General features: G+C 38.0%; 2 protein-coding genes across 4 annotated transcripts in view; one reads left to right on the top strand and one right to left on the bottom strand.

Annotated features, from left to right (window-relative positions):
• astn1 (astrotactin 1) overlaps nt 1-14413 on the bottom strand; it is a 214977-nt gene extending 200564 nt beyond the window's left edge. For 2 of the 3 annotated variants that reach the window (XM_056742685.1, XM_056742684.1), the window contains exon 1: nt 13193-14413. In XM_056742685.1, coding sequence (XP_056598663.1) covers nt 13193-13490 — 298 coding nt within the window. In that variant the 5' untranslated portion in view covers nt 13491-14413. The remainder of the gene's footprint in view (nt 1-13192) is intronic. The other variant, XM_056742686.1, reaches the window with a different exon arrangement.
• Nucleotides 14414-19642: 5229 nt separating this feature from the next.
• brinp2 (bone morphogenetic protein/retinoic acid inducible neural-specific 2) overlaps nt 19643-26157 on the top strand; it is an 84129-nt gene continuing 77614 nt past the window's right edge. The window contains exons 1-2 of the mRNA XM_056744344.1: nt 19643-19883; nt 22467-23210. The gene's annotated coding sequence lies outside the window, so the exon portion shown is untranslated. The remainder of the gene's footprint in view (nt 19884-22466; nt 23211-26157) is intronic.

Raw genomic sequence — 26157 nt, forward strand, 5'->3', positions numbered from 1 at the left:
ACAGCTCGTCTGTCTTCCCCCTCAGGAGCTGCGTGATGACATCTGTCGCCGCATATGGCATCCAGAAAAAAGTGTTTGCTTTAAATCTAATGATAAGCACGACAGCGGGATCTATTATGTGGAGAAACGATAATGGTATCGCTGATCATATTTTCTGAAAATGTATCATCATATTAAGAGAGCGTGTCGTGTGTTATTGTAGGAAAACTGTAAGAAGGATGAAAATGGGTTTCAAGCGCCAAAGATGGGGGCCAAGATTAAACTGTTGAAGGAAAATGACCTATGTTTATGGAAAATGGGTTGCGCTTTCACGTGATAGAGGCTATTTTCTCTAACGCAGAATAGTCATCAAAAATGATTGTTTAACAGTGGTGATGGATGCTGTTTGGTGAGAGGGATAAGTATTTTGGCAAGCACACCAGGTCTCGGATACTGTCTCCTCTACACGGATCTATAGCTGTATTTTTAACCTCACGGCAGACTGCGATCTCCAGCCAAGTTGTATATTAAGGATATTAGGGAATGCTTGTATTTTATTTATGCTGTCCATTACCTGCAATTGATTCAATAATGAATATTGAGGGGTTAGGTGTGCTGAGAATTTGATCAGCAAAATCATGTACATCTAACTGTTAATGAATGTCTCTGGGTTGGGTTCAAGAAAATCTTGAAATGCAAAGATTTCATTCGTTTTTTTCTTTAAACTGAAAATAAAAAACCACGTGACCAAACACCTTGGAAAAAAAAACATTAAGGTGGTGGTAAATTTCCAATCATGCCACTAGGGGCTGTCTGTCAGCCAGTGGCAGAAGACGTGAATCAAAGTCAAGTGACTGAATGTGTACAGCATAAGCAACCTTTTCATGAATGAAGACTCCTCAGGCTCCTGAGATACTTGAAAGCTCAGTTCACTTTAAACACATTTAGAAATGCTCACAACAACAACGAGTTATAATTCTTCGCCAAATTATGAAGCCATTGTTCAAAAGGTGCCTTTGTTTTGACCATGCGAATGATGAAAATTGATTTCAATTTAATTTAATGCCCTTGCTATTTGAAGAATGTATTTCATTTTCCACAAACAGTCTGAAAGGTAAAATTTGAGAAATAATCTATATCTCAATTTTGGCTAGATGTATGGCAAACTGAATAAGCACTGAGCTGGCATCTTTTAAAGGTCCAGTGTATGAAATTTGGTGACATCTAGTGTTGAGGTTACGAACTGGACAATTCCAGCGTAATGGACGTGACATTTTGCGTTACGGACGTGACATATGTTCAGAGAATGAATTTGTTATGATTATATTGAAAAATTTGTTTATATTTTACTAAACCCTTGTTGATAGAGTCTAAACATCAAAAAATGTCAGGCAATGAAAAAAAATCTATTTAAAAAAGGGAAATAAACATGCGCTATGCATGTGACAAAAAAAGGATGCCAGGTGTCCATTTATGAGGAATATGTAGTGTTATGAATATGACAATCCTAAAAATGGCACTTACCTGACTATGAAATATCGTGAACTAAAAATAAAAGAAATGCTTTACAAATTTGAAGAAAGATCTCACATGGGTATTTGAACCACCAAATGTTAAAATCTGTGCTGTTACCATTGTAAAAATCGCTGTTAAAAATGGTATTGCCCAACTGAAACCAACGCCTCACTCCACCCTTACTTCGAAGCACTACTCGGGTGACCAAGAACTACAGTAAGATGTCATTACATTTTCACTTCTTTGCCGAGGGTGATAACGTATTTATGAGCAATCTGTAGAGCAGTTGGTCCATTTAGGGCTACTGTAGAAACAACATGGTGGACTCCAGTCAAGGGGACCCATGGTGTATTTAGATAGAAATAGCTCATTCTAAGGTAATAAAAACATAACGCTTCATTATGTAGGGGCTTTATACACCTCTGAACACATTCTTATGTATATTATATTGCATTTCTGTCAATAGATCATCCAAGAAATTACACATTGGACCTTTAAAACAAAAAACATGTTTAGTCATTTCACTACTGAAGCCAATCAAAATTCTCAAAATGCTCTGTCACCAAACAATTGTAAAAATCTAATTGCAAGGAATAATGTATTTTGGAAAGCATTTAAAAAAATATGCATGCCGTATCCGTAAAGGGTTAGGATTCCTCAAAAGCATCAATGCCTTAATCTTTAATTCAGAATGTAAATCCATAGTTCCTTCAAGCAATACAAAGACTGATTGTATGTGTAGTACATCTGCATCATTAGGGCATGCCAAAAAAATCTCTTAAGCCTTAGAATGCCCTTAAGCTAAGGAAATGTTTAATGTTTTGTGAAGCCAGACTCATGGAGACAAACCCGAAAAGCTTCACCCAACCAGATCATGGCATATAACAAGTGGTTAGAGTTTTCAAGTTTTCTTAATTTTTCTCACCAGTGTCTAAAGTTGAAAGCCAGCTGATGTATCATCTACCCTGACAGTAGCAAGGTGTTTTAATTTGAGGATTTAAAGGTTTAAAATGTAAGGTTAGAAGTCAAGGTGTCTGTCAATAGTTCACGCTTTTCTCTGGCAATTAGCCGAGCGCTGGAATGACAGAGTAGAACAGCTTCACCTGTCTGTTCTTTCCCCTGATGGTAACGTGTCGGTTTCTCCTTCCCCTTTAATAGCAGATGTTCACACAGGGCTAGTGGGTGTGCGCTTCAATGTCAGGTCTGTTCGTTTAACCTCTGGTCAGAACAGGGTCGAAGACAGATTGATCACCATTATTAAGACCTAAAGATCCCCGTAGAATTTCCTTCGTACTATTCTTCCAGTTGTAAATTTGATCGCATTTCAGGTAAGTTTTCTAATGGGAAAAGACATCATAATCTATCTTCAGTTATGATTCACCCTCGTGTCTTTCCAAACGTGACTTTCTTTCTTCTGCAGAACACAGAAGAAGATATTTTGAAGACTGTGGTAACCAAACATTGACTTCCATTGCGTCGACGCAAAACATTTCTCGAAATATCTTATTTTTTGCTCTATAAAAATAGAGTCATATACAGGTTATTCCTTTCAGTCAAGTAAATTTTTTAACATTGGTTTGGTATTAGGTGTGGATGATACGGTCTGCATCTCAATTCTAACAAATTACATGACCAATCCGATCCAGCGATCAAAATCCTGTCACCTGCTGGTCATATTTTCCATCACTGACAACAACAAAACAAGTTTCCATGAACCAGCTCGGAGCATTGAAAGTAGGGCTTCTTTGTCTTATTCAAGTCCTTCCAAAGCAGCAATCTTTTTTAAATGAAGACGTTGCAATTTTGTCAAAGCAGCCCTCCGAAACGTTGAAAATGATAAAAGCAAGGCAGATCTACAATAATCACAGCATCGCATGCGCACTCCTCTGACATATTATCTTCCATGTCACAGCCAGCTGTAAAAAAACCCTCTAAGTAAACTTGATCTAATTATAGACATTATTGCAGGGGCCTTGGGTATCTAGCGACACAACTGCAATCCCGACGAGAACAGCAAGTCAACAGCTCAGCGTTGCAGACGGCAGGAGAAAGGAAGGCTTTAATTTAATATTCTGCGCACAAATATCGCACTGAATTGAGGTGGGAGTCTGGCTGTGCTTTCAAACAAAAGTATATCTCATGATGAAATGAAAAACAATGACCCGACCTTCTCAAGCCCTCACTCACCTCATACCAGAGTTCCTTATGACAGACAGTTGCAGCGAATTCTCCAAGGGCATTCCCATCTAAATCTGACCTTGGGCAAAACTCTCGTCAACCATTTCGAGCTTCTGTTTGCTAGACACTACTGGCGACTCTTACAGAGGGAACGTTTGGAAAGGAACATGACAGTTCCTTTGTGTTTTGGTATAAAGGTGAAGAAATGAGATTTGCAATGGTCACACCCATTACAGATCTGTGTAACATGATGCATGTGAGTTAGTATGTTACACTCCATTAAATTAATATTTTTCGAAGTGTCAAGTCTGAGGCCACATCCACACGAAGCCAGAGCTTTCTCTTTACACTCTTTTTTTTACTTTTCACAGCGTCGTCAATAACGCTGTAATTCTAACACAGAGATACACTAAAAACAGAAATGACGACTTTGAGCAGGCGCATAAACATTGCACCCTGGAGTGATGACATCATTGTTTTAGAAGACATACAAGGGTGGCGATTTCTGATTTATCCACTCTGGGACCCGGTTTAAAAAATAGCAGTTTTAGATCCCAAAACGCCAGATTCGTCTGTACGCCTATACGATACAAAATCTATACATAAACAGCTAACTGCGTCTCCTAACTGCGTCTCCTTGTGGATGGCCTATAACTTACTGGAACATTCCCTTTACTTAGGGTTGCTCAATAAATGGTAAAATGAAAATCGTAATAAGAGGATAAAGAAAAGAGGATGCTTATGGCACGTTTCCAAGTCATAATTTTTCATTTTAAATATTGCAATAAATATTGTACCATGGACTTTGTATTGAATTATGATCGTACGGTGAGATTTTATTTTTGTTACATCCCTAGCATTGACTAATAATGGTCTTTTCAACATTAATCAATGAAAAGGATCTATATCACATTGGTAAATCCAATTTTCTTGAATCTGTTTTGTGAAGTGGTAGACTTGAGTAACGTGCTGCACTTTCCCATTCAGAAAACATATCAATGTATCTTGCAACCTAAGGTGTGGTCTGTGTGTATGTACATTAAAGATGACTTTAGATAAACATGTGTTTCTCATCCAGTATGAAACCCCTGGAGACTCAATAAAATGCAATTTTAGTGTAAAGAATGGAAGAAAATGGAAGAGAAATGGGTGAGATACATGACTGTCAATTGCCAATAATATGTAATAGAGATTTATTATTTATATAAATGCTAAAGAAAAATTTCAATAGCATGACTCGAACTGATAATTCGGGTTAGTTGTAGCCAGGGACAATGCATGCTTCTTTGATCTCTACATGGCTTTAAAAGTGGCGGTGGTTTTAATTCTGTCTTTGAAGAAAACTGGCGTCAAGCCGGGCACATCATTTCATGAGCATGTAGCTAGAATGACCTCACAGTGCCATTCTGTAGCTGAAATGTCCATTACCTGCACCATAAGCCCTTCTATTTTATCTCAGCTCTTGTCGTGACCAGACAAGTGTGCCGCCAGTGTCATCTCATTAGCCTGGGCCTCTCCACAAGTGCCGGAGCTGCGCACCACAGCTGCAAAAAAGTGTGAAATCCATTTAATAGAATGTTTCCTTTGTCCGCCATGTGGTTGAGATAGGAAAAGATGGAAAGGGGGAAGCGTAGCAAAAAAGTGCAGGAGTGCAGGCCAAGTATTAAATGAGCACATTTAAGAAATGGAGAGTGTGTTCTTTTGAAAAAGTGATAGGAACGGCATTAAATAGGGTCCCTCCCACTGTTCCAAGAGCCGGTGTCACTCAAAAGTTTTCACCGAGCTCTCAATTTCTGGCTTACTGTCCGATTTCAAGACAAAACTTGAACATTACTGTCAGGTCTCGTATCATGTACAGCTGCTGAAATGTTTCATCAAAAATACAATGGATAACTATACATTCCCAAGTGCCTCTGCAAGGAGTTTCATCTTAAGAGAACAAGTTTCTGATCATTAAACCACTGCTTTTGAGAGGATAAAAGCAATCCGGGAAAGAGGGACTTTTTATTCATGTCTTAATGGGCTTTTTGTCTTTATGTTTTACATCTGCAGAAAGCAGTCAGAGAGGAAACGGAATCAGGGTAGAGAGATTCAAATCTGTGAGAATTACCAACTTGATAGTTGTTTTCAATCCAGGAAAGAAGCTGGCCATTGGTTTATATGACAAAAATGCAGTGACGTTGCCATCTTTCTTATTCTTAAAATCATTCCAGGAACACTCCAGAAAATGACAAATGTTGCGATCAAAACCGGCTTCAGTCCTTGGGTTTGGCGTGCCGGTTAATACACATCACAGAATCAATGATGATACGACACAATGTCAAGAACAAAACTTTACCTTCTTTACAATTTCAAGCTTCATTTATTATAAAGATTTCCTTGCTTGTTTCGCCAGGCCGGATTCATTCATGATTAAGCTTTTAGTTTTAGCTTATGCAAATGAACTAACGTAAGAAGGCCCTTCTTCTTGATTATCTCCTTCAATGCTAGTTCGTTTGCACAGTTTTGTCTTTAATAGCATTCACGGATTCTTCAAAGTTTTGTGAAAAAGGGAAGAATGTCAAGGTCGACAGAGAAAGATTGCGGCAAATTGAGGAGATGATGAACTGTGGCTGTTGAAGGAAAGGGAAAAATACACTTGGCTCAAGTACCTGTTGAGTGGAGGTTGGAGAGAGTGTCCATTAGAGATCCTCCACACCCTGTGGGTCACTTTCCTCCTCTTCAACACCACATACAACGTTTTTCAAATCAAATCCATCCTTGAAACTTGAGCTCACTTTTGCATGTTTTCACACAAGTGAAGCATGGAGAATGATAATAACATGCTGGAAGATGCATCTTAAGACTGCTTTTAAAGGAACCGTTCATGCAAAAATGAAATTTCACTGACTTACCCTTTCAAAGTTTCAAATCCGTATAAAAGTATTTCTTCTGATAAACACAGAAAATGATTATTTGGGAGAATGCTTGAGACCAAACAGTTCTTGTCAACCATTGAATACCATAGTAGGAAAAATTACTTTATACATTTCTTTGTTCTGTTGAACACAAAAGAAGATATTTAGAAAAATCTAGGAAAACAAACTACCATTGTCATTTTTCCTACTCTGGTTGTTATTGGGGTCGAAGATCTGTTTGGTTACAAGCATTCTTCCAAATATCTTTCTCTGAACAAGAAATTTAAACAGATTTGGAACAACTTGAGGGTTAGAAAATGATGACAGTGAAAATACAGTCAAAATCTCATTTTTCAAAGTGTTCGCCTTCGCACCGATCGCTGCACATGCTTAATGCATCGTGTCCTTGGTTCTGTTACATGTCTTTTGCACTGTCAAGTTAATATTAAACATCTCAAAGAGAGTAAAACGTTGATGCTAAGCAGAAAGTGTCTGGAATTATAACTACCAACGGGAGCCATTTAATTGTCTGTTTGATCTATTAGCATTCAAGCAGTTGTGTAAACATCACATGTGTGCTACGGTACTCACACGGCTTCAGGGTTTCAGTTCAATGGCCAACATCTCCATACACTGCACATAACTGCTGAAAGGGTGTATCACTTTATCTGCTAAACCTCTGGAGAATGAATATAATTGTGGCCCCGAGTGCTAAATATGCCACTTTGAACAATGAAAGTTGCATCTATGTAAATGCGATTTGAAAGGTTAAGGTTCCTAAAATGCCACCTGTCATTAAATCACTAAACATTTTAACATTTAAAGGTATAAAATAAAAGAGCTTTTTACGGTTCATGATACTGGTCTAGCTTGTTTGGCTTAAAGATCTCTCCACAGGTAACGACACGTGGTGTGTCATACATTACAGACACATTCTTCTTCATCTTTACAGAAAGTTTGCCAAAGTCTAACTCGCTCTGTTTGCTTGTCCGATTGCTCCTGTTGGCGACACGTGAGCATGCATAAATATGTTTGGTTCCTCTGTGTATATCTCAGGGTTAGCTTTGATTTCTCAAACACAGCCACTCGAACACTGCGTCATCCAAGGGTGACTCAAAAACATTAGTGACGGATCAAAATTATTTGCTGTATCTCCTGATTTTTGCTCTTTTTAAAGCTGTTGATTACTCATCTGGCCATTTTCTTTCAATTTTCTCGCATACTTTGGAAGATTATACTCAAAAGCTAAAGACAAGAGTCAGATAAACAATGTAAACACAGAAATGTGTCGAAGGCATAATCGGACAACATCCATTTTACTTAATTTCTGCACGTACATTTGTTCAGTTGCCGTCAGTGTGCTGGGTAAATAACTCTGTACACAATACGGGATTGGAAGGAATTAAATTTTTCCCATTGTTATGATTCAGATGTAACCATGGAATGTTCTGAGACAACTGTAATCACACTGTGCAAAGCGCAAGGACCTGTTTGTTGGCAACAAGAATGAACAGATATGGATTGTGACAGAGACGGGATTTAAAAGCAAGGGCTCGCGATTGTAAAATTAAACAGAATTTGCATTCAACTCTCCCCAGATGTAGTTAAAGGTATAACGGCTGTTTTTCTCCTGGGGTGGATGCGGAATGTCACCACTCTTCAAGGCATCCTCTAAGCACCGGCTCCTGTTGCCATGGAAACCATTCATTGCCACACAATCTCCCCGTGCCGTCTCTTAGAAGCGCCTGACAAACACACAGTAAAGCTCCGCTCTAAATCCAGGATTTCATCGAGTGTAACATGGATCAATATATCTTACTGTATTTGCTTTGCTTGTGCACAGCGCTGCTATTGAGGTCAGACAACATTATCAATGATAATCCCACTGATAATCTCTGTAGACTTTTTGCATGTATGTACAGTATGGTATAGGATCTCTGTTTGGGCCATCATGTTTGCTGCAGTCCTAAGTTGTTCATACATACATCTTACTTGATCACTACAGTTAATTACAAATAATGGTTGGAAATCTATATTGATTATTGCTGATCAACCTATATTTGGGGCCAATATGTACAAAAAATGGACTAAAACAATAGATCATAGTGTATTTCTTTAATCAAGTGTGTTATTGCTCTACACTCCCTGCTGAAATAGAAACCATTAAAGAAGTTGTAATGAATTTAAAGGGATTCGTATTGGTTTTAACAGAAACTGTAATGGTATCCACTGGTGTGATAGATTATAATGGTGGGGTGTTTAATCCTACTGGAAAAATGCCCAAAACACACTACAAAAATGAATTTCATAATGTTTTTTAATGGAAAAACCTATTGGGTTGTAATGTTATTCTAATTTGTGATGGTTTGATTTCGAATGGTTTCCATAAACATACCATTATAAACCATCAGCTTTTCCATTAAAACAATTACAAACTTATTTTTTGAAGTGTGTTTTGGGGATCATTTCATCAGGTTTTAATAATCCCACCAATAGAAAACCTCACATACCAGTAGACACCATTATGGTTTACAGTAAAACAATAGTGACCATTAAATCAATATAAGTTTTGGGCATAGTTCTACACTGTACATTTTTAATTCATCATATTTACGGGATTTCAACTTTTGTGAGTTATGTGAGAATAAATGTACTGCTTGTATGTGATTAGCTATGACAAAACATATGTGAATAATAAATCGTCGCTGTCCTTCCAAACCTCGGATGTCCAAATTTCCAGTTTTTTAGGAAAAGGAAAAAACACTGTACTTTTGAAATGATTAAATATTGTGTTGTCAAAGTTTACAAGCACTTCTTAATACTGTTATTGGTTAGATATTTGCAAAACCATGCAAACAAATAAAGGGTGACAAACATAAATGGTGACATGATAAAACAGCCAGAGTAGCTAAATAAGCTATATTAAAAGTAAAAATAAAGTTAGCTAAACTGATAATGTTAATCAATTTTATTTAGAGAGGAAATTATCAAAAAGAACTGCAATTTATGCTCTTTAGAAAGCTGAAGGTAAGGATGTACGTGGATGTGTGTGAGAAAGTGAGTCCTTGTGTGTGCGGCGAGTGCATTTTGTAAACCGTACCAATTACCCTAATGTATCCAATTAAAAATGGCTTGTTGGAAGACTAGTGGCTGTTCTGTAAAGACTGCATTTATAATCAGAAAACAAGACCACAGAGTGAAGGGAGAGGCGTGCAAATACCTAAGGCAACATTTATAACACTGTCTTGAAATCACTCTCTATGATCATTCCAATCAGTCTTACGCAAACAAAGAGCTATTGTGAGACAAAAGCAGAAGGAGTAGAGGAGACTATCTGGTAAAAGTGAGATTTATCTAGTAAGTGAAGGTGCAGTTTGTTTGAATGAAATAACAAACCACTGAGTTCAATTTAAAACATTAATGGAAGTCTATCATTTCTTTAGCGCTGTGGGCAGGAAGCGAAATTGCAAAAATAATAGCTGCTTTTAAACAGTTGTTTCTAAACACTCCCCCAACATGCTATTGGTCGGTCAACAGATAGTCCTGCCTCAAACTTTGATCGAGCCAGTGTTGTTGGGTTGAGCAAAAAAGACAAGCAATAACACAGCAGTGGTTTAATAAAGTCAGAAAGTCACATGACAGTTAAGTCAACCTGCAGATGCTCACGCACATACTGTTATATGTAGCTGTAGAGAGATTCAAAGTAGGGAAGGAAGGAGACGGGAACCTGAAGACATTTAAACATTTAATAAAGTAATAACAGCCGGCAACCCCTCATGGCCGACCGCGGGCGAACAAAACAATAAATACAAATACAAACATGTTCGGGCCCGGTCCTCTCTCTCCTACGTGATTCGAGACCGGTGTGCGCACAGCTGGCGCTCATTAACAATTACTCACCAGTCTCGAACGACGGTCTCGCCCCGCCTACTCCCCTACAGTAGAATTTTAGCACTGGTAAAAAAAAACTTACTTCAAAGTATACTCTGAGTACAGATCATTTGATCTACGAGTCATGTTTCATCAATGTTGCCAGTAAACAGCAATTTGTGAATAAACATTGTCTATGTGAACAGACAAACGCAAAACTCGAAAAACTGTAAATAGATGTTATAGTTTAATGTGTTTACAAAATAATTTACAATATTATTTCCTGTAGCTCAGTGGTAAGAGCATTGTGTTAACAACGCAAGGTTGTGGGTTCGATCCCAGAGGATTGCATGTTCTTAAAAAACAAATGTATAGGATAATGCAATGCCAGTCGCATAAATAAAAATAAATAAAAATAAACAAACATTGATGGGGAAAAATATCCCAGCATCCGTAAGCCTCAGAAATGATGTTTTGGCCTATAAAAAACCTGCATGTTTCTGCAGAACCCACACTTGCTATTTTTGAGTATTTGGGCACTTTAAACTGCTGAGCCTCCTTGAATTCTGTAGTACAAGTGTTAACATCTTGACTACTAAGAACTTTTTTTTTTAAATGCATTCATATTTGAACATTGTTAACAAACTGAAAATCTAGTTAGCTCTGTATATTAACACTTCTTTTTTCAACTCTAAGGATTTCTACTTATAAATATGCAGGTCCTCATGCATTCTATATTACTCTACTTGATCACAGTGTGCCATTCCCACGTGTATCCTTTATTAAAAAGTTTGGTAAAGTATTTTAGATTGACATGTTAAACCACATATTTGCATTTTATTCCTACCCTCCTGAACAGACATGCTAATCATTCAATTAAAACCTTTTGTTAAATCAAAACCTGACTCTGATTTTATTTTTTATTTTCGCCGCATTTTTATCATTGTCTCTAAATTGTCTTTATACAGCACCCATCTCGGCTACTTTAACTAAAATCTAATGCTAAGGTTGCAAAACTAAGGAATTAGATGCGCAAAATGCAAATCCGAAATAACCTCACAACTGCAATATAATCCACTATTCGAAAGAAGATATATTTTAGTGGTGTCCGAATTTATGTAAATTATTGAGCACACTCATTCAATCCCATGATGCATTGCAACAACAAGTACACTTACGGCTAGCCGCTATCCATGCATCTTGTGGTTGTCCAATTTCACTCGTTTTCATTCGGTCCTTGCCACTCGGGGACTATGCACTATAAAAAATATCTTTAGGATTTAATACTTTTTGTGTTAATTTGCACAAGTTATGCTCACAGTTTTGTATTTAAATTTTAGTAAACTAATGTGAGGGATTTACTCTATCATTGGGCATCTCAAAGTGCTTTCATATTGTAAACAAGGCAGTGCTTTCATAGCACCACTGTGTTTGTTTTTTGGGGTAAAATAGCATGCGAATGGTTATACAGTAGTAATCTCTGCCTAATATGTAAAAAAAAGCACACACAGTGTTTTACTCTTTACACATGTTTACTCCCTGTCTACCCTTCTCTCTCAGACAGCCCTCAGACATCCCTCTAAAGTGAGAGATAATATGACATTTTTGACATCGCCGTGCCAGTGCCAAATAAACAGTCAACCCAAGCACATCTGTCAGACCATTTCTATGACAGACACATCCACTGCAGAACCAGCCCATTCGCACAAATTGCGTGTAAATAACACGCTGTGCATTATTGTATACTACGGACGCCAAATTGCGATTTTGCGTGCATAAATACACCTTTTTTTGAATGCATATGATACGCCAATTAGTGTGTTTGCATATTAAATAGCAATTTAATCTCATTACCCTGTCCCCTAACCCAAACCCTAAACCTAATGTTTGCGTCCGTGCATATATAACCTCTACCCAAACCCTAAACCTTACATTATTATTTTAATTACTTCAGTGTTTCCTCTTCATGTACGTTTTAAAATGGCTGCTCTCCACCCAGGTAAAAGCAAACATTGGCGTATCATATGCAAGCAAAATCGCAATTTGGCGTACGTACTAGACGATAATGCAACAGCTTGTTATTTATACGCAATTGGGTGCGATCAGGTTGGCAGAACACACCTGCTGTTGATATTGTTTGCCTGGCAGTGACTTACACAACTGTCCACTCCAAACTTTTTCTGAACAGTTTTCACAGTCTATTATATTAAATGCATTTAGAAGCTAATGCTGAAAAGTTAGGGCTAGTTCTCCTCCAAAAGTCACTTTTTGCAAAAAAAAGCAAATCACTAATTTGGATAAAAGCATGTGCCAAATGCATAAATGCATCTATAAATAAATCTACCAAGGCCTATCTCTTTTGGAAAATAAATTCAACAATACCCCACCTTTGGATAAAAGCGTCTGCTAAATGACTTAATGTAAATGTAAAACACTGTTTTATTGTTCGCTATAGGTTAAAGAGATTGTGAGACAGCAGTAACCCCAGTGACCACCTCATCCCACAGCTGCATACTTTGACACCTTTTTACTACATAAACCCATCTGTTTGCTTCGTTTAGCACAAATAACACATATTTGCGTCTCGCTGCATATCATTCAGGACGAAAAAACACAGCACACACGATATTGACTGTCGGGTTAGAAAGAACTGACCTATTTCAGTTGCTGTATCAGGCCTGCGACTAATATTTCTAGTAATAAATACATCACAATAGCATTCAATGAGAGGTCAAAAAATATACAGTACTTACCCAACACAAAGTACGGGAGCTCGGTGTTTTCTAAATCGTCTACCACGACGATCTCGCCGGGAAAATCGTTCCTGACGGAGAAGAGCAGCTTGGGCTCGGAGGCCGACGGGCTGTGCATGATGCTCAGGTCGTTCTCGCGCAAAAACGGCAGAGCTGATACTGTCACGCTTTTCATTTTGCACTCCATATCTTGGGACTGATCTTCTTCGCCGTTCAGGCATCGCACATCGGCGGGATTAAGGACGGCGATCCACAAAATGCCGAGAAGGAAAGCGGAGTGTGCCTGTGCCGGTAGCATCTTGCAGGAGACAGCGCAGCGGCTCAGCGTTCTGCGGCGTTCGGGAAGAGGCGCGCCGGGAGCTGGAGGCAGAGGAGCGGGGGATGCGCTGGATACACGCGCTGGTCTCCGGGAGTGCTGTCCGAGTCAAAATAAACGATGTGCGCGGGGTTTAAGATTCAGATTTTCTTCATTCGGATGCTAAACGTTGTTGTTGTCATCGTAACACGAACGGGCTTAGTGATGACAGCGAGAGAGGCGGATCACCGCAGCATCCAAGCCCGTTATTGGACTTCTTGGATGCTGCGATTTTTCTTGTTGCAGTGGGCGCACATCAGCAAACGTGTAATGATGGTACATTAACAAGTTATGTTACCCCATGAGTTATTTCTGCTTTATTTTATTTGATCAAATTCATGCACTGTCCTACAATTTCCCACTTTTTTCGTTTAATTATTTTATTAGATTCTTTATTCGTTGATTTATATTTTTAATTATGGCACAAAGCAAATTCTAAGGCGCAATCCCCAAACAGCATACTAATAAATAATCTGAAATAAGTGCCGAACACAACCGTCAGACGAAGAAACTCAGTTGATGATCACACTGTTCACTGAACACTAAGAGCTGAACTTTCAAGCCTAGAAGCCAAAAGCATCTTTTGAAGCAAACAGCAGCTGCGCGCTTGGAAAAAAAGAAAGGAAAGAAAGAAGCAGTGCAGTCTGCCCCAAAGAATGATCTCCCTGTGTAATCTTGAGCTTACTCCTGCACTGAAGCAATGCTTTAGCAAAGTGTGAAGCACTTTTGTGATGAAAGGGCACAATACTCATTTCAGCTTTGACCTGCTCAATAATTGAACTTTGAGGGTGGTGGGGGGAACAGGGTCTTTGGCACAGTTGTGGTCTTCTTGCGATTTTCTTTTCTCTTTTAGGGTCCTCCTTGTTTAGCCATTACTGTCTGTGGTTTACACGTAAGCGATGTTAAGGCAGGGGCAGGTTGAACTGGGAAAATATTGTGAAAACATTAGTCTTCTCAATATTTACTCTGTTTTTGTTATAAAACTCAAAAAAAGAGAGTGCTCTGTGTTGATTTTTACAGTATATTGTGATTATAGTGTAATCCTATCACTGTAAAGTAAAAAGTATGATGATTTTTTATTATTAATGTCGTGGTAACTCTGAACATTAAAGGCTCTCTTGTTTATTTACATGTTAAGCCGCATGGGAGCTCAACTGGACAAATCTTTGTCCCTTAACATCATAGGCAGTGCCAAGAGCAAATGTGTACAAAGATTAAAAAAGCACGTGGAATAACAAAGCCATCTTAAAGAATAAAGAAATAAAAAAAACACAGAGAAAAATACTAAAATCAGAAATGCTTTGTTACATACAAGTTTTCTAAATGTTACCGAACTTTAACAGACCGGGTCACATTTGATTGATTTACCCTTGCTTTCGATGTCCGCTAACGATGTTTTTTTCAACCTCATGAAATGCATATTTAATCATATATTTAATATATATGCTAAGTTGTATGCTTAGTTGCTTGCACAGTAGTTGAAATAAAAGAAACATCTTTACAATCTTTACATATGACTATGCTATGAATTATAATTCAAACAATTCTTGGGGATCAACAAGACCCACAAACATTGAGATGAGCAATTATGTATACATTGTATGTGGGTAATAATACAGGATGGGTGGCACTGTGCAGTCAAGCACACATAATTCAAACTGTGAGTGTTCTGATATGACAGTTCTGGAAAGAATACACTGTAAAAATCATGATCTTCTCAGAGGGAATTGCAAAAACAGATATTACATCATTCAAAAAACAGCAGAGTAACAGCAGAGTGTTTGGAAAAAATGTAAAAGACTCAGCAGAGCTCTGACTAAAAGCTCAATGTTATGAGATCCACCTTCACTGAAGAGCTTCTTTGTGACAAGAGAAATTAAGGTTATGCCGTTTTCTGTGTTTCGCATTTGTTTACATTGCAAAAGCACTCGGCATTACCCACGACAACCAAATTTCATGCAAATCTGTCATCAGATTTAGAAAAGAAGAAAATTCCCATATGTTTCTGTAAGGCTTACAGCACGCTGTATTTGACATGACAAATTATTTCCAAGAAGCTATCACTCAGGGATTTGCAATCTTTCTATATCCAGCACAGAGCCGTTGCGATAGAGAGAGAGTCGTGACAACAGACGTTGAAGTTCCAGGAAGTTATGTTTCCTCTTTAAAATGCTTTATTTCTTTTTTTTTTATTAATTAAATGACTTGCATCTATAAATGAGTTAAAAAATGACCACAATTGGTCTGTTGACCCGAAGCTCCATGCGTTACTAACTTCCAGGAATTGTTGCGAGGCTCCATGAACCACCATTGCTATGAAAAAAAACTGTTCCATTGTCAATGGAGTTGACGCAACTCTCTCGCTCTCAATAGCTCGGTTCCAGCATATTGTTCTTATCTTTGATCAAATATCCTAGCATTTTAAATAGTGCAAAGCAAGGTTTAAACATAAGCTTCTTTTCCAAGAATAAATACAATGTCCTCTCTACAATTATGCAGTTTCATTTAAAGTGTCAAATAAACGCTTCTCAACAAAGAAGAAAAAACAAATTTAGCACACAAAAAATAGTTTCAAAGAATAACACTTATTGAGAGAACATGCACAAGCACTAGAGGCAAATCAAAGATTTTGTTGGCTTTAGGAATATCTAAATAATACCCATGTTTGCATAACACACATCTGTCTGGGAAAGGAGAATAATTATAAGCATTAAAAGAACGTCATGTTCAGTAGAGTTAAAACGTGGTCTATTAAAAACACCATACTCCAGTAAGATTGGTAATTTGTTTACAGGCAGGTGTCCTTCCAGCCATGTGTAAGCAGTAATATGGGCCAGATGTTTGGCGAAATGAGAGACTTCCTTCCCCTCATGTACAAGGTGTTACCTCTTAACCAATTAACTGGAGAAAAAGATGAAGCACTTCATGCAATCTGCTGATACAGCACACAGAAGAAACTACGAAGCTAGAAGTGTTGCAAAAGTCAAAGCGCAATATAAAATGCCAGAAGTGAGAGGTTGTAAGTTCCGATTTGTGTTTGCACTACGAGTCTGTCTTAATTTACACATTCTCATCAACATAAAGAACAGGTTTGTTGTTGTCAAACAACTGCAAATCTTTACACATCAGAGCTGAGATTCTTAAATTTCACATTATATTGTAAACAGATTTTGCAGTTCTCCTGTCGTGATACACAAGCTGTCTCTTCAATAAAACTTCAAGAATTTTAAAAGACTGAATATTTAGGGCAGCTCCAATTAATTCAATGCATAATAATAAATCCAGGCAATAAGATTTAAATGTGTTAATATTTCATGAAGTTGCATCTAAACAACTTTCAGCAAGGACGAAATGTTATTTCCATCCACTCGTCGATCATATTTTATATAAATTTGTTAAATCCAGATGGCCGTTCAACTATGTTGAGAAGACTTCAAAGCATCAATAATGACAATAATACGATTGTTTATATGTCGTACAATGTTAGAAGAATTATGTGATTTGGACTAGTAGAAGTGAAATATTCTTTCTCAAAATTGAGATGAAAATATTCCTAGGATCATATGCTTCTTAACAAGAACAACATATTCATCATCCGTTAGCAATTTACAATTAGATTCTAAGAAATGGCCCTGACATACACGGCATTCATTCAGGATTCCTGTAAATGCTATGCCTAGTTTCATGACATTAACACAATTACACGAATCTACATCCTTCAATTTTTTCAAATTGTAACTCTCTTAACTCAACAAGCATCATTGATCTCATGATGTGAGAGAGAGAAGACCTCAGGAGAACTTGACTGCAAACGTCTGCCAGGTCTCTCTCTCGAGATTGCCCCTCAGAGTGTTTTTTACACGTCAACATCATGAGACAAATAGCGACGGGAAGTATCTGCCCCCTCGCCCCCAAAGATGAATCACCCTCGCTGTCCAGTGGTCCATTCTCCAAACACAGAGTGGGCTATGATCTCACTGACGAACACTGCCATGGATTGACCTTCTTCTCAAAGCGATGATTAGTCCCTTGAGCACGTGGCAGCTGGCGAGGTAATGTATTGTTGGCACATAACGGTGATGCTGCAAGGAGCAGAGAGAGACCAGGAGACTCACGTACCCTAGTGTTTGACCATCTGTGGCCTATTGCTGGTCATTAAGGTTTCTAATTTGGGCTGACTTGGGAATAAAGCAAACCGGAGCTGAAAATGTCATTAGCTGAAAACTGTTGAGGTGTCATGCGATATTTACATATCTATACACCTTAATTGTCTTTGCTTGGCTGCCATGACATTGAAGCTGGGAAAACAAGAACATTCTATTCCAGGTATTTCATTTGCAGGAAAATCAGCACCATTAACTTGACTATATAACCCCGTGCACGGATACGGACCATTACGATTCAAATAGAAGAGCATTAACACAGCGAATATTATTGCAACCGTTGTTTTGAATGGATTGTACTGTTAATGATGTCTTAATTAGAGCTTTGTTTGATCTTTCAGACAGTGTTGCCTGAAATTACCTCTCAAATCTAGCTTTTCACTAATATTGTGGCAGATAGAACAGCAGTTAGAGATAAACACATGGATTTCAGCCTCAATTGAAAGGATGAGACCATTCAGAAAATGTTCTTGCAATATTTTGTTTGTTTAAAACTAACCAACATTACAATTTACATTTATGCATTTGGCAGACGCTTTTATCCAAAGCGACTTACATTACATTATCCTATACATTTATACTTTGGTATTTGCAATCCCCTGGGATCGAACCCACAACCTGCTCTTACCACTCAACTACATAAAACTTCTAAAGACGAAGATGAGACTGCAGAGAAACTGTATCCTGTGCTTTATCCTTACAATAACTGTTCATTTCCGCTGCTTGTGTCAACAGTTTTGTTTGACTTTTTTAGACTGAGAATTGCACAATTGCATAAGAGTGTTAAGGTTTAAATAGGAAACAGAAATGCAATGAGTGGGGCACAAACAGAGAGCTTATTTTTATCAAGCCCAGGCAGAAGAGACGAATGATATGCAGGAAACATTCCAGCTTGAAGCAGAAAAATAATTGAGGTTTTGGATGTGCAAGGATAGATGTCAACAATACTTCAGAGAAGTACATTATATCACATTGTAAATAATTATCGTTGATGGGATAAACTTCACTCAGCTGTTTTAGTTATAAAGTGTGAAACATACTAATGTCATGCTAGGTTCGAAACACCTAAAACCCAGTAACGTGTGTTTAATGAAATCTCCTTATATTTTTTTTATTAATTAATATGTCACAGATCTTTGCTCTGTTCAAGAAACAATATTTAAAATGACACAGTTGTACCGTTCTGGAGGAGCCAAACTGGAAACTGAGGTCTGTTTGTGTACAATTGATCGTACGAACGATCTGTCTGGTACAATTGAGCAGGCGGTAAGGGCACCATTAAGAGGCTTCAGAGAAGCAGGACCTTCGACATCCTGTGCGATTTCAACTCCAGATCGTTCCAACTCCAGAACCGCCATGTTGTAGACGGTGTTTCTCCAATCAAAACAGAGTTGCTTGCCGTATAATCGTCGGTCGCCCTGATTGGTGCAATCCAGCAAAGGCCGGTATAAATGTACATTTTCTCTAAATGTTTCATTTAGATTTAGATTATAATGTGATTATATATATAACATAGTATTTATATTTATGCATGTAGAATAAGATTTACATATAATATTTACATTTATATGTGGGATTAAGATTTATCTTTTGCATTTAACATTTAGATTATTTATTTAAAGGTAACATTTCTATTCAGGATTTTTATTATATTCATGATTTTGATTTAGATAAAACAAATACATTTATCTTTAATATTGTATATAGTATGTATTAAACATGATGCAATTTTTATTAATCATGTAAATCTAGTGAAATGTATGTTATTTTGTAGGTTAACTTGACGAAATTTGACAGGTTTTTGGTACACATTTCCTTCTACAAACGTCGCCCCATATCTGCTTCGGCAGACATGATTGACCTATCGGTAAGCCCCGCCCCCCTTAGTTACGGTTGCTTACTCGGATATGCGACCAGAGTTCCTAATGTCTTTCAATGGCAGCTTTCAGTGTCAAAACCTTGTCCGCAGTCGTTTTCGGTACAATTTGAACACACTCTGTAGTAATATGCCATGGAGAGATATATAAACCATTTTAAAATATATATAGTGGATAACACCTTTAATTTGGTAGCGAGGGTTTACAGATCACAATAAGAGCGGGAGAAGCCTCATTTTACGGTCGTCACGATTGCAGATGACAACATCTAGGATCGACTGTTCATGTACGGCAGGGTAGGATTAAACTAATTTACATGTAACCAGTTTAATATTGAGTGACACTGAAATGAAGACCTTGTGTACATGTACATGCTGTGAGAACATGTACATTAGATATATATTTAGCAGCTTATATTTAACCCTAAAGGAGCAAAAATACAATAGGTTCTAATACAGTTACTAGTTTCAACAAAATCTAGCCCTCTACCTGTTGAGAGAAAGAAAGAGGGTTATTTTTTTATCAAGTGTTCACAGAAGAGATTTTTTAAGTAGTTTTTTTAATGTCGTAAGAGATGTGGTTGAGCGGACCGAGTTAGGAAGAGTGTTCCACCAGGAAGGAGTTGTGAACAGTTGAGAACTTTTAGGTTTGAAGGTTAGCATGGGCTCACTGACTTAATTATTTTTAGCCAGAGATCCGATACTGAAGCACAAGATGACATCAGCAATCTGCAGATGAAAACTATAACTTAGTGAAAGTATGACAACCAGAAAATAAGGTTTTTGTCTTCACTGGGATTAGAGTTGAATTGGGTTACTGTGCCCACATTTTACTCTTTTTTTGTGTGTGTGTGGGTTTAGGAAATTTAATAAAATAAATTCCATTTCTCATCCTCCTAGGACACCTGGAATTAGTGTTCCAAGTACCCCGGGCACATCGTTTTATCATCGATGTGGCATAAACGCCACAAAACCGATGAGAGCTTCGGATGTTTCTCTATGGCGATGAAAGCTTAAGTTGTCCGAGTTCCGGTCCCTGTGCAACTCATATTCACCTTCCATTGGCTCAACTGCATCTGAGGGGAGGGGCTTACCGATAGGTCAATTGTAACACGCTCTGGTTTTACAAACAGAGCTTGACTTAAACCAGGGGCCGGTGCATAAACTGCTTAGACTATCTTACAAGTTAGTCATGAACTTGTTTTCTTCAAAACGGGTCATTACTTCTTTAAATCAGTCACATATAAAGGTAGATTGGTCTAAACAAAATCTAAAAAGTATGATTTATTAGTCCTAATTGCTAGTCAGTGAGACTAGTTGTTAAAACACAGTCTTAATCTAGCGGGTATGTTTATGTTTTAGTTAAGTCAGGAGATTTACAAAGCCTTTATAAAATGGCTCTGAAAAAACATTACTGAACAATGGTCTTGATATATTTTAAGATTATAACATACATTTTGGTCTGGGACTAGCCTTAAAGGGATGCTCCCCAAAAATAAAATTTCTCTCATGGTTTACTCACCCTCAAATTGTTCCAAGCCTGCATAAATGACATTTTTCAGTTGAACGCAGAGAAAGATATTTGGAAGAATGTTTGAAACTGAGATTCTGGGACATCACTGACCACCACAGTACAAAAAGGAGTCAAAAGTGCCCAAGAAATGTTTTTTTCATTCTTCAAAATATCTTTAATTCAAAAATACAAAAAATATACAATAACTTTTCTTAGTAGTCAATGGTGCCCCGAAACTGTCAGGTGTGAACAGTCTTCAGAATTTCTTACTTTGACTTAAACTGAACAAAGACATGTATACAGGTTTGGAACAACTTGAGGGTGATTAAATCATGACAGAATTATATCATTTGTATATAATTTTTTTTGGTGAACTATCCCTAAGTCTTGTCTTTGAAAGTCTGCGTGTCTCTGGAAATATATTTTTGTTTGATGAAAAAGCTGTGATTGTATGAATCTATCCTTCTGCTGTCTAAGGTTGTGTTTATCTAGTTTGTTGGTTAACATTATGATTTGACAGATGCTGGTAACTACAATGTTTATCATGATTTTGAGGCCGGGGGCAATAAACAGAATAAAAACTTATTTGTATATAGTTGAATATTTACAGAACACAAATTATATCAACACATTTTATTTTTTTAGAAAACTACAAATTACATTATTCGCGTCAACAAAATGAATTAACACACGAAAAGTCGAGCTGATTGCCACAAAAAGAGTGAAACTCGTGTCTATGAACACAAATCATCCTGAGACTGGGATTTTTTTTATTATAGAAATTGTACAGATTTGAACATTTTACCTTTACAATAATTATACAATTGTCTTTTTCATTATACAGCAAATATATTATCGTGCACTTACATTTGGCACACATATTGTTATAATTTCCACATAACATCTTATACCAACTTGATGGAAAATGTAAATAATATATTTATGACATCGTTCAATAGGTTCAGTAAAATTGTTCTTTTTATGCTTTTCATGGGTTAGAAAAATGAGTCAAAACCACGTCAAAATGAGTTCGAGTTTAAGCATCCCATTTTATCTAACAATTGCCAAGATTTCTGAAACACACAAGCTGACACGATCTGACTTCTGGCTTTATTGTATAAAGAACAAGAAACCTCTCTTAAAAACTGGAGACTTTGTCAGTACGAATTCGGTTTGCCAGGAGTCACAACAAATTTGTAGCAGACAAATTTGGCTAAAGCACAGGGAGAAAAGCATTTTCGCTTTCATTAGCCACCCTGTCCCTCCAGGGCTCAGTGCCTAGTCTATCCTTTCCTCCCTGAACGTGCTCTCTCTCCCCCCCCCCCCTCTCTCTCTTCTTCCCTTACATCGCTCCCTGCTGGGCTTAGCCAATCAGAGCAGATGGGGCGTGGCTACTGTTCTCAGTTGGACAGGGCTAGTTGAAAAGAAAGAGATGCTTTCCTGAAAGACGTGGAGAAGCTCTCCTCTGCGCGAGACGTACTGTTCTGGGGTTTGGCAGTGAGTGATGACTACAACACGGGCAGCTCCTCTCTGACACGCACATACATACAAACACAAAGAAACAGACGCTGGATGTCACAAATGAACCGAGGCAGGTGCAGTTTCTTTACTTGGATGGATCATGCATATGGGTTGCTTCGTATGGATTTATCATCTTTCTGATTTTAATCTTCTCTCTGCTTGTGTCCTCCTTATTTTCCTGCAGCTCACATATTGATCGGGAAGAAGATCAATCCGAAATACACATCTGACTTTCTTTTCTGGCTTGCCAACAAACCGCCGGGACTCTTTCTGAAAAACTGGCTTTGAAAGTTTCAATTCAGTTTTTCCCTCGAACAGATCGAAACCAAAAGCCACATTTTGCTTACATGCATGAAGAACTCCACACACAAGGTTTGAACATAGTTGCACGCTCTCTTTGGAGCAAGGATTGTCAATTCGATACCTGGATTACCCTTTTGACTGCCCGGTGAACCCTTGTGAATCACAGCGGAGGAGGGAAAGGTACGTCAGGGCGTCTGCTGTCTTTTAAATCGGACCGAGAATAAAAGGCTGTGACAAGCTGATCGGATAAAGCACTTTCGGGACAGGAACCACCCTTCACAGTCGGGGTGAGTATAGCCTGACAGTTCACTGAATGCAGAATCTATAATGTGTTACCAGAGCGGTTTAGCAAGCTTCACTGCGCCGATGTTAAAGTGCTTGTGGGGTCTTATCTATCACTGCCGTGTATCGGTATCTGTGCACGCTGGTATTCCTTTTATCTGATTATGGAAATGGCTGCATCCGTTACCAAAGCTCGAATAATATAATTTGACGTTAATAAGAGGCAGATAAATAGTTTTCCCACGAAGGAGGATTCGGATGGAGGAGATATTGAATTCATAAAATGCAAAGACAGTAATATGCTCGAATTTAGATGTTAATGTGTTTGCACATTGCACAATGCATTCACCAATGAAGAGATATTCTCACTGAGCTTTTTCTGTAAATAGTTATTTTTAGGCATGTTCTTCTTCCTCCAGCCTGTATTTGATGATAAGCTATAAATGTTGCTGTCCTAGCTCATTTGAGGTTTTTATCATAACTACTCTCGTTGTCTACTGCAGGGCATTTGCCTCCATCTCATTAAACTAGATTTAATTTCACCCAACAATGCCTTCTCGAACTAAATCTAGAGCTCGCCCCAAGAGTTTCAGTCTCCTTACGCAACGACAACAACCCGGAGGGGTTCTCTCAAAACATGGAAGTCTTTAGCTCCCTTTCCAAACTTTCCCTCGCTCCGGAGCTTTTGAACGTAAGCACAGAAAAAACAGGAACAGCAGCGAAGAGCTGAAACAAAATCGCCCCGCGGCTACTGCGACTCGCAGGACGGATTCCTCACAGTTTGGATTGGATGGCTGCCTGGACGCTGTGAGGAACTGTTTCGGTCCTCTCGTTTCCTTGATTTTTTTGACTTATCTGAGGCTGCATGCGTTGCAGAGTGATGGAGAGGGTAAACCGGGTCTCCACGAACAGTCCATTGTCTCACAAGTGTACATACATGGCTGTAATCTGTAATGCTCATTTTTTCTTTCAAAATACAAAGCAGCTTTCTTGTTAATCTCTTGCAGAAATATTTAAGCTGTTCGGGGTCTTTCGCCTCTTACTGTGCCACATTATTTGGTTTGGATTAACAGTAGGATGCAGTATGAATCATTCTGAAAGCTGATTCCTGTTGTGGTTTTGCTTGGGCTTCACAACAAACACAGCAGGCCACTTTTGTGTGGGCAGAATGGCTTTTTAATCCACGTTATTCACCAGCGCAAGCACCTGATATTAAGGCGTTTACCGATTTACCGAAAAAGCCATCAGAAAACAAACAGGCCTCTTTGGAGACGGGCATATAGGAGGACAGGAGTTTTGCAGTGCTTTTCTTTCCCCGGCAAATCTCTATTCCTCATTTGGCCTACAGAGGGAGCAATGCCCTCTACATCAACACACCAATCGATTCCCCAGCATATTTACGAGCTGTTGTGCCAAAGCTATTGCATAAAAGAAATAGCTCGGCTTCCAAGTGGAGATGACCAAACGATTATCAGTTTGCAATAATGATCCTGTTATTGGAGAGTTTCACAGAGGTCTTTTCATTCAACGTGACATTCAAACGTGAGCATTTGATGCAGTGAGAGATGATTTCATCTGTAAAGTGAGGCGATGATGCTGAATATTTCTGCATCTGTGATTTGCAGCTTATGCAGACGCATGAGGTATCTTCAGTGTACGCTCTCTCCCGGTTTAGAAGCCCACAGTGCTATCTGAAGTGTTAAAGTGGAAAAAGATCAAATTCCATTTCCAGTCCCAAAGGGGACACTGCTGATGTGTGTGTATAAGATTCAGTTATGAGAAATATGGATCTGCTCAAGCAATATTCACCGTCTCAAAGGAAGAACAAATGCAAAGTGGGTTTAAAACGTACCCTGTGTGTGCAACAAAATGAAAATAAAGGCTAGTTTGAGACTGCGTTGCTAAGCACAAAAATAAAGAAAAAGACAAAAGTAGAGAGATGGGAACATAAAGGGCACACTCTTCCGGTTTCTCTGAAAAGCCATTTGCCATGTACAGTATGAGTCAACTTTATAACAGTATTTATAATATTCCTTTAGCAAAAAACTTTTTTTTGCAAATAACTGTTTATTATGTTATATTTATTTGGCACAATATTGGGAAAGTAGAAGGTTTGAAAAATAACTAGTTTAGCTGAAGGCTTTAAATTGGACTACACAAATAAAAGATACTGACAATGAAGAGAATCAAATTGTATCTGTCCTATATTGCAATGTGCACATTCTGGCATAACAAAAGATAATCATCTAGGAAAATGTATTTTAATGTTTGGTTCATCACTTCTGCTGCCTTCAGATATGACAGTGTCATTTGTAGCCTCATTAGCATGCATAATTAAATTCAATCCTCAAAATATCCCCGGGTCTAATGACCCTGCTATGTAAACTTCTTTAAATGTACTTTTATGTGATGTCATCTGAAGTTCAAAAGGCTGATCGGCTGCTTTTTTGCATATCCAGGCCAATAAATGGAAATGGAAATAAAAGGATTATTTCAAACGGATAATGTTTGTCATACTGACAAGGGGATTAAAAACAGTTTAATCCCATTGCTGTTAGTGCTGTGGACACAATGTTAAAACAGGAATTACTCAGTTTTTTTATTTCGTTTCAAAGAGGATAAAATACGGTCTAGCCTTTTCTTTATTGATCTTTTTTACTAACTTTGTACCGCATTCATAACAATTAAGAAGTACTTTATTTTTTCACTTCTGAATATATAGTCTCATTAGTGTGCAGTATGACTAAATTAAGTCTTTCATGTTGGTTATCATGGTATATTAAGTCCTTCATTAGATAAGCTTCAGTAGTTTTCAATCTTATTTAAAAAGGGGATCCCTGGCCTTTTCCTCTAATGAAAGGGACATTTAATTTAAATGAATTGGGTAATTCCTTGCCCAGACCAAACTGATGCACTAAAGGGGATATATTTCCTGACATATCTTCAAGGACT

The sequence above is a fragment of the Triplophysa dalaica genome, chromosome 3, assembly GCF_015846415.1.
Source record: "Triplophysa dalaica isolate WHDGS20190420 chromosome 3, ASM1584641v1, whole genome shotgun sequence".
In the NCBI taxonomy this organism is placed as follows: domain Eukaryota; kingdom Metazoa; phylum Chordata; class Actinopteri; order Cypriniformes; family Nemacheilidae; genus Triplophysa; species Triplophysa dalaica.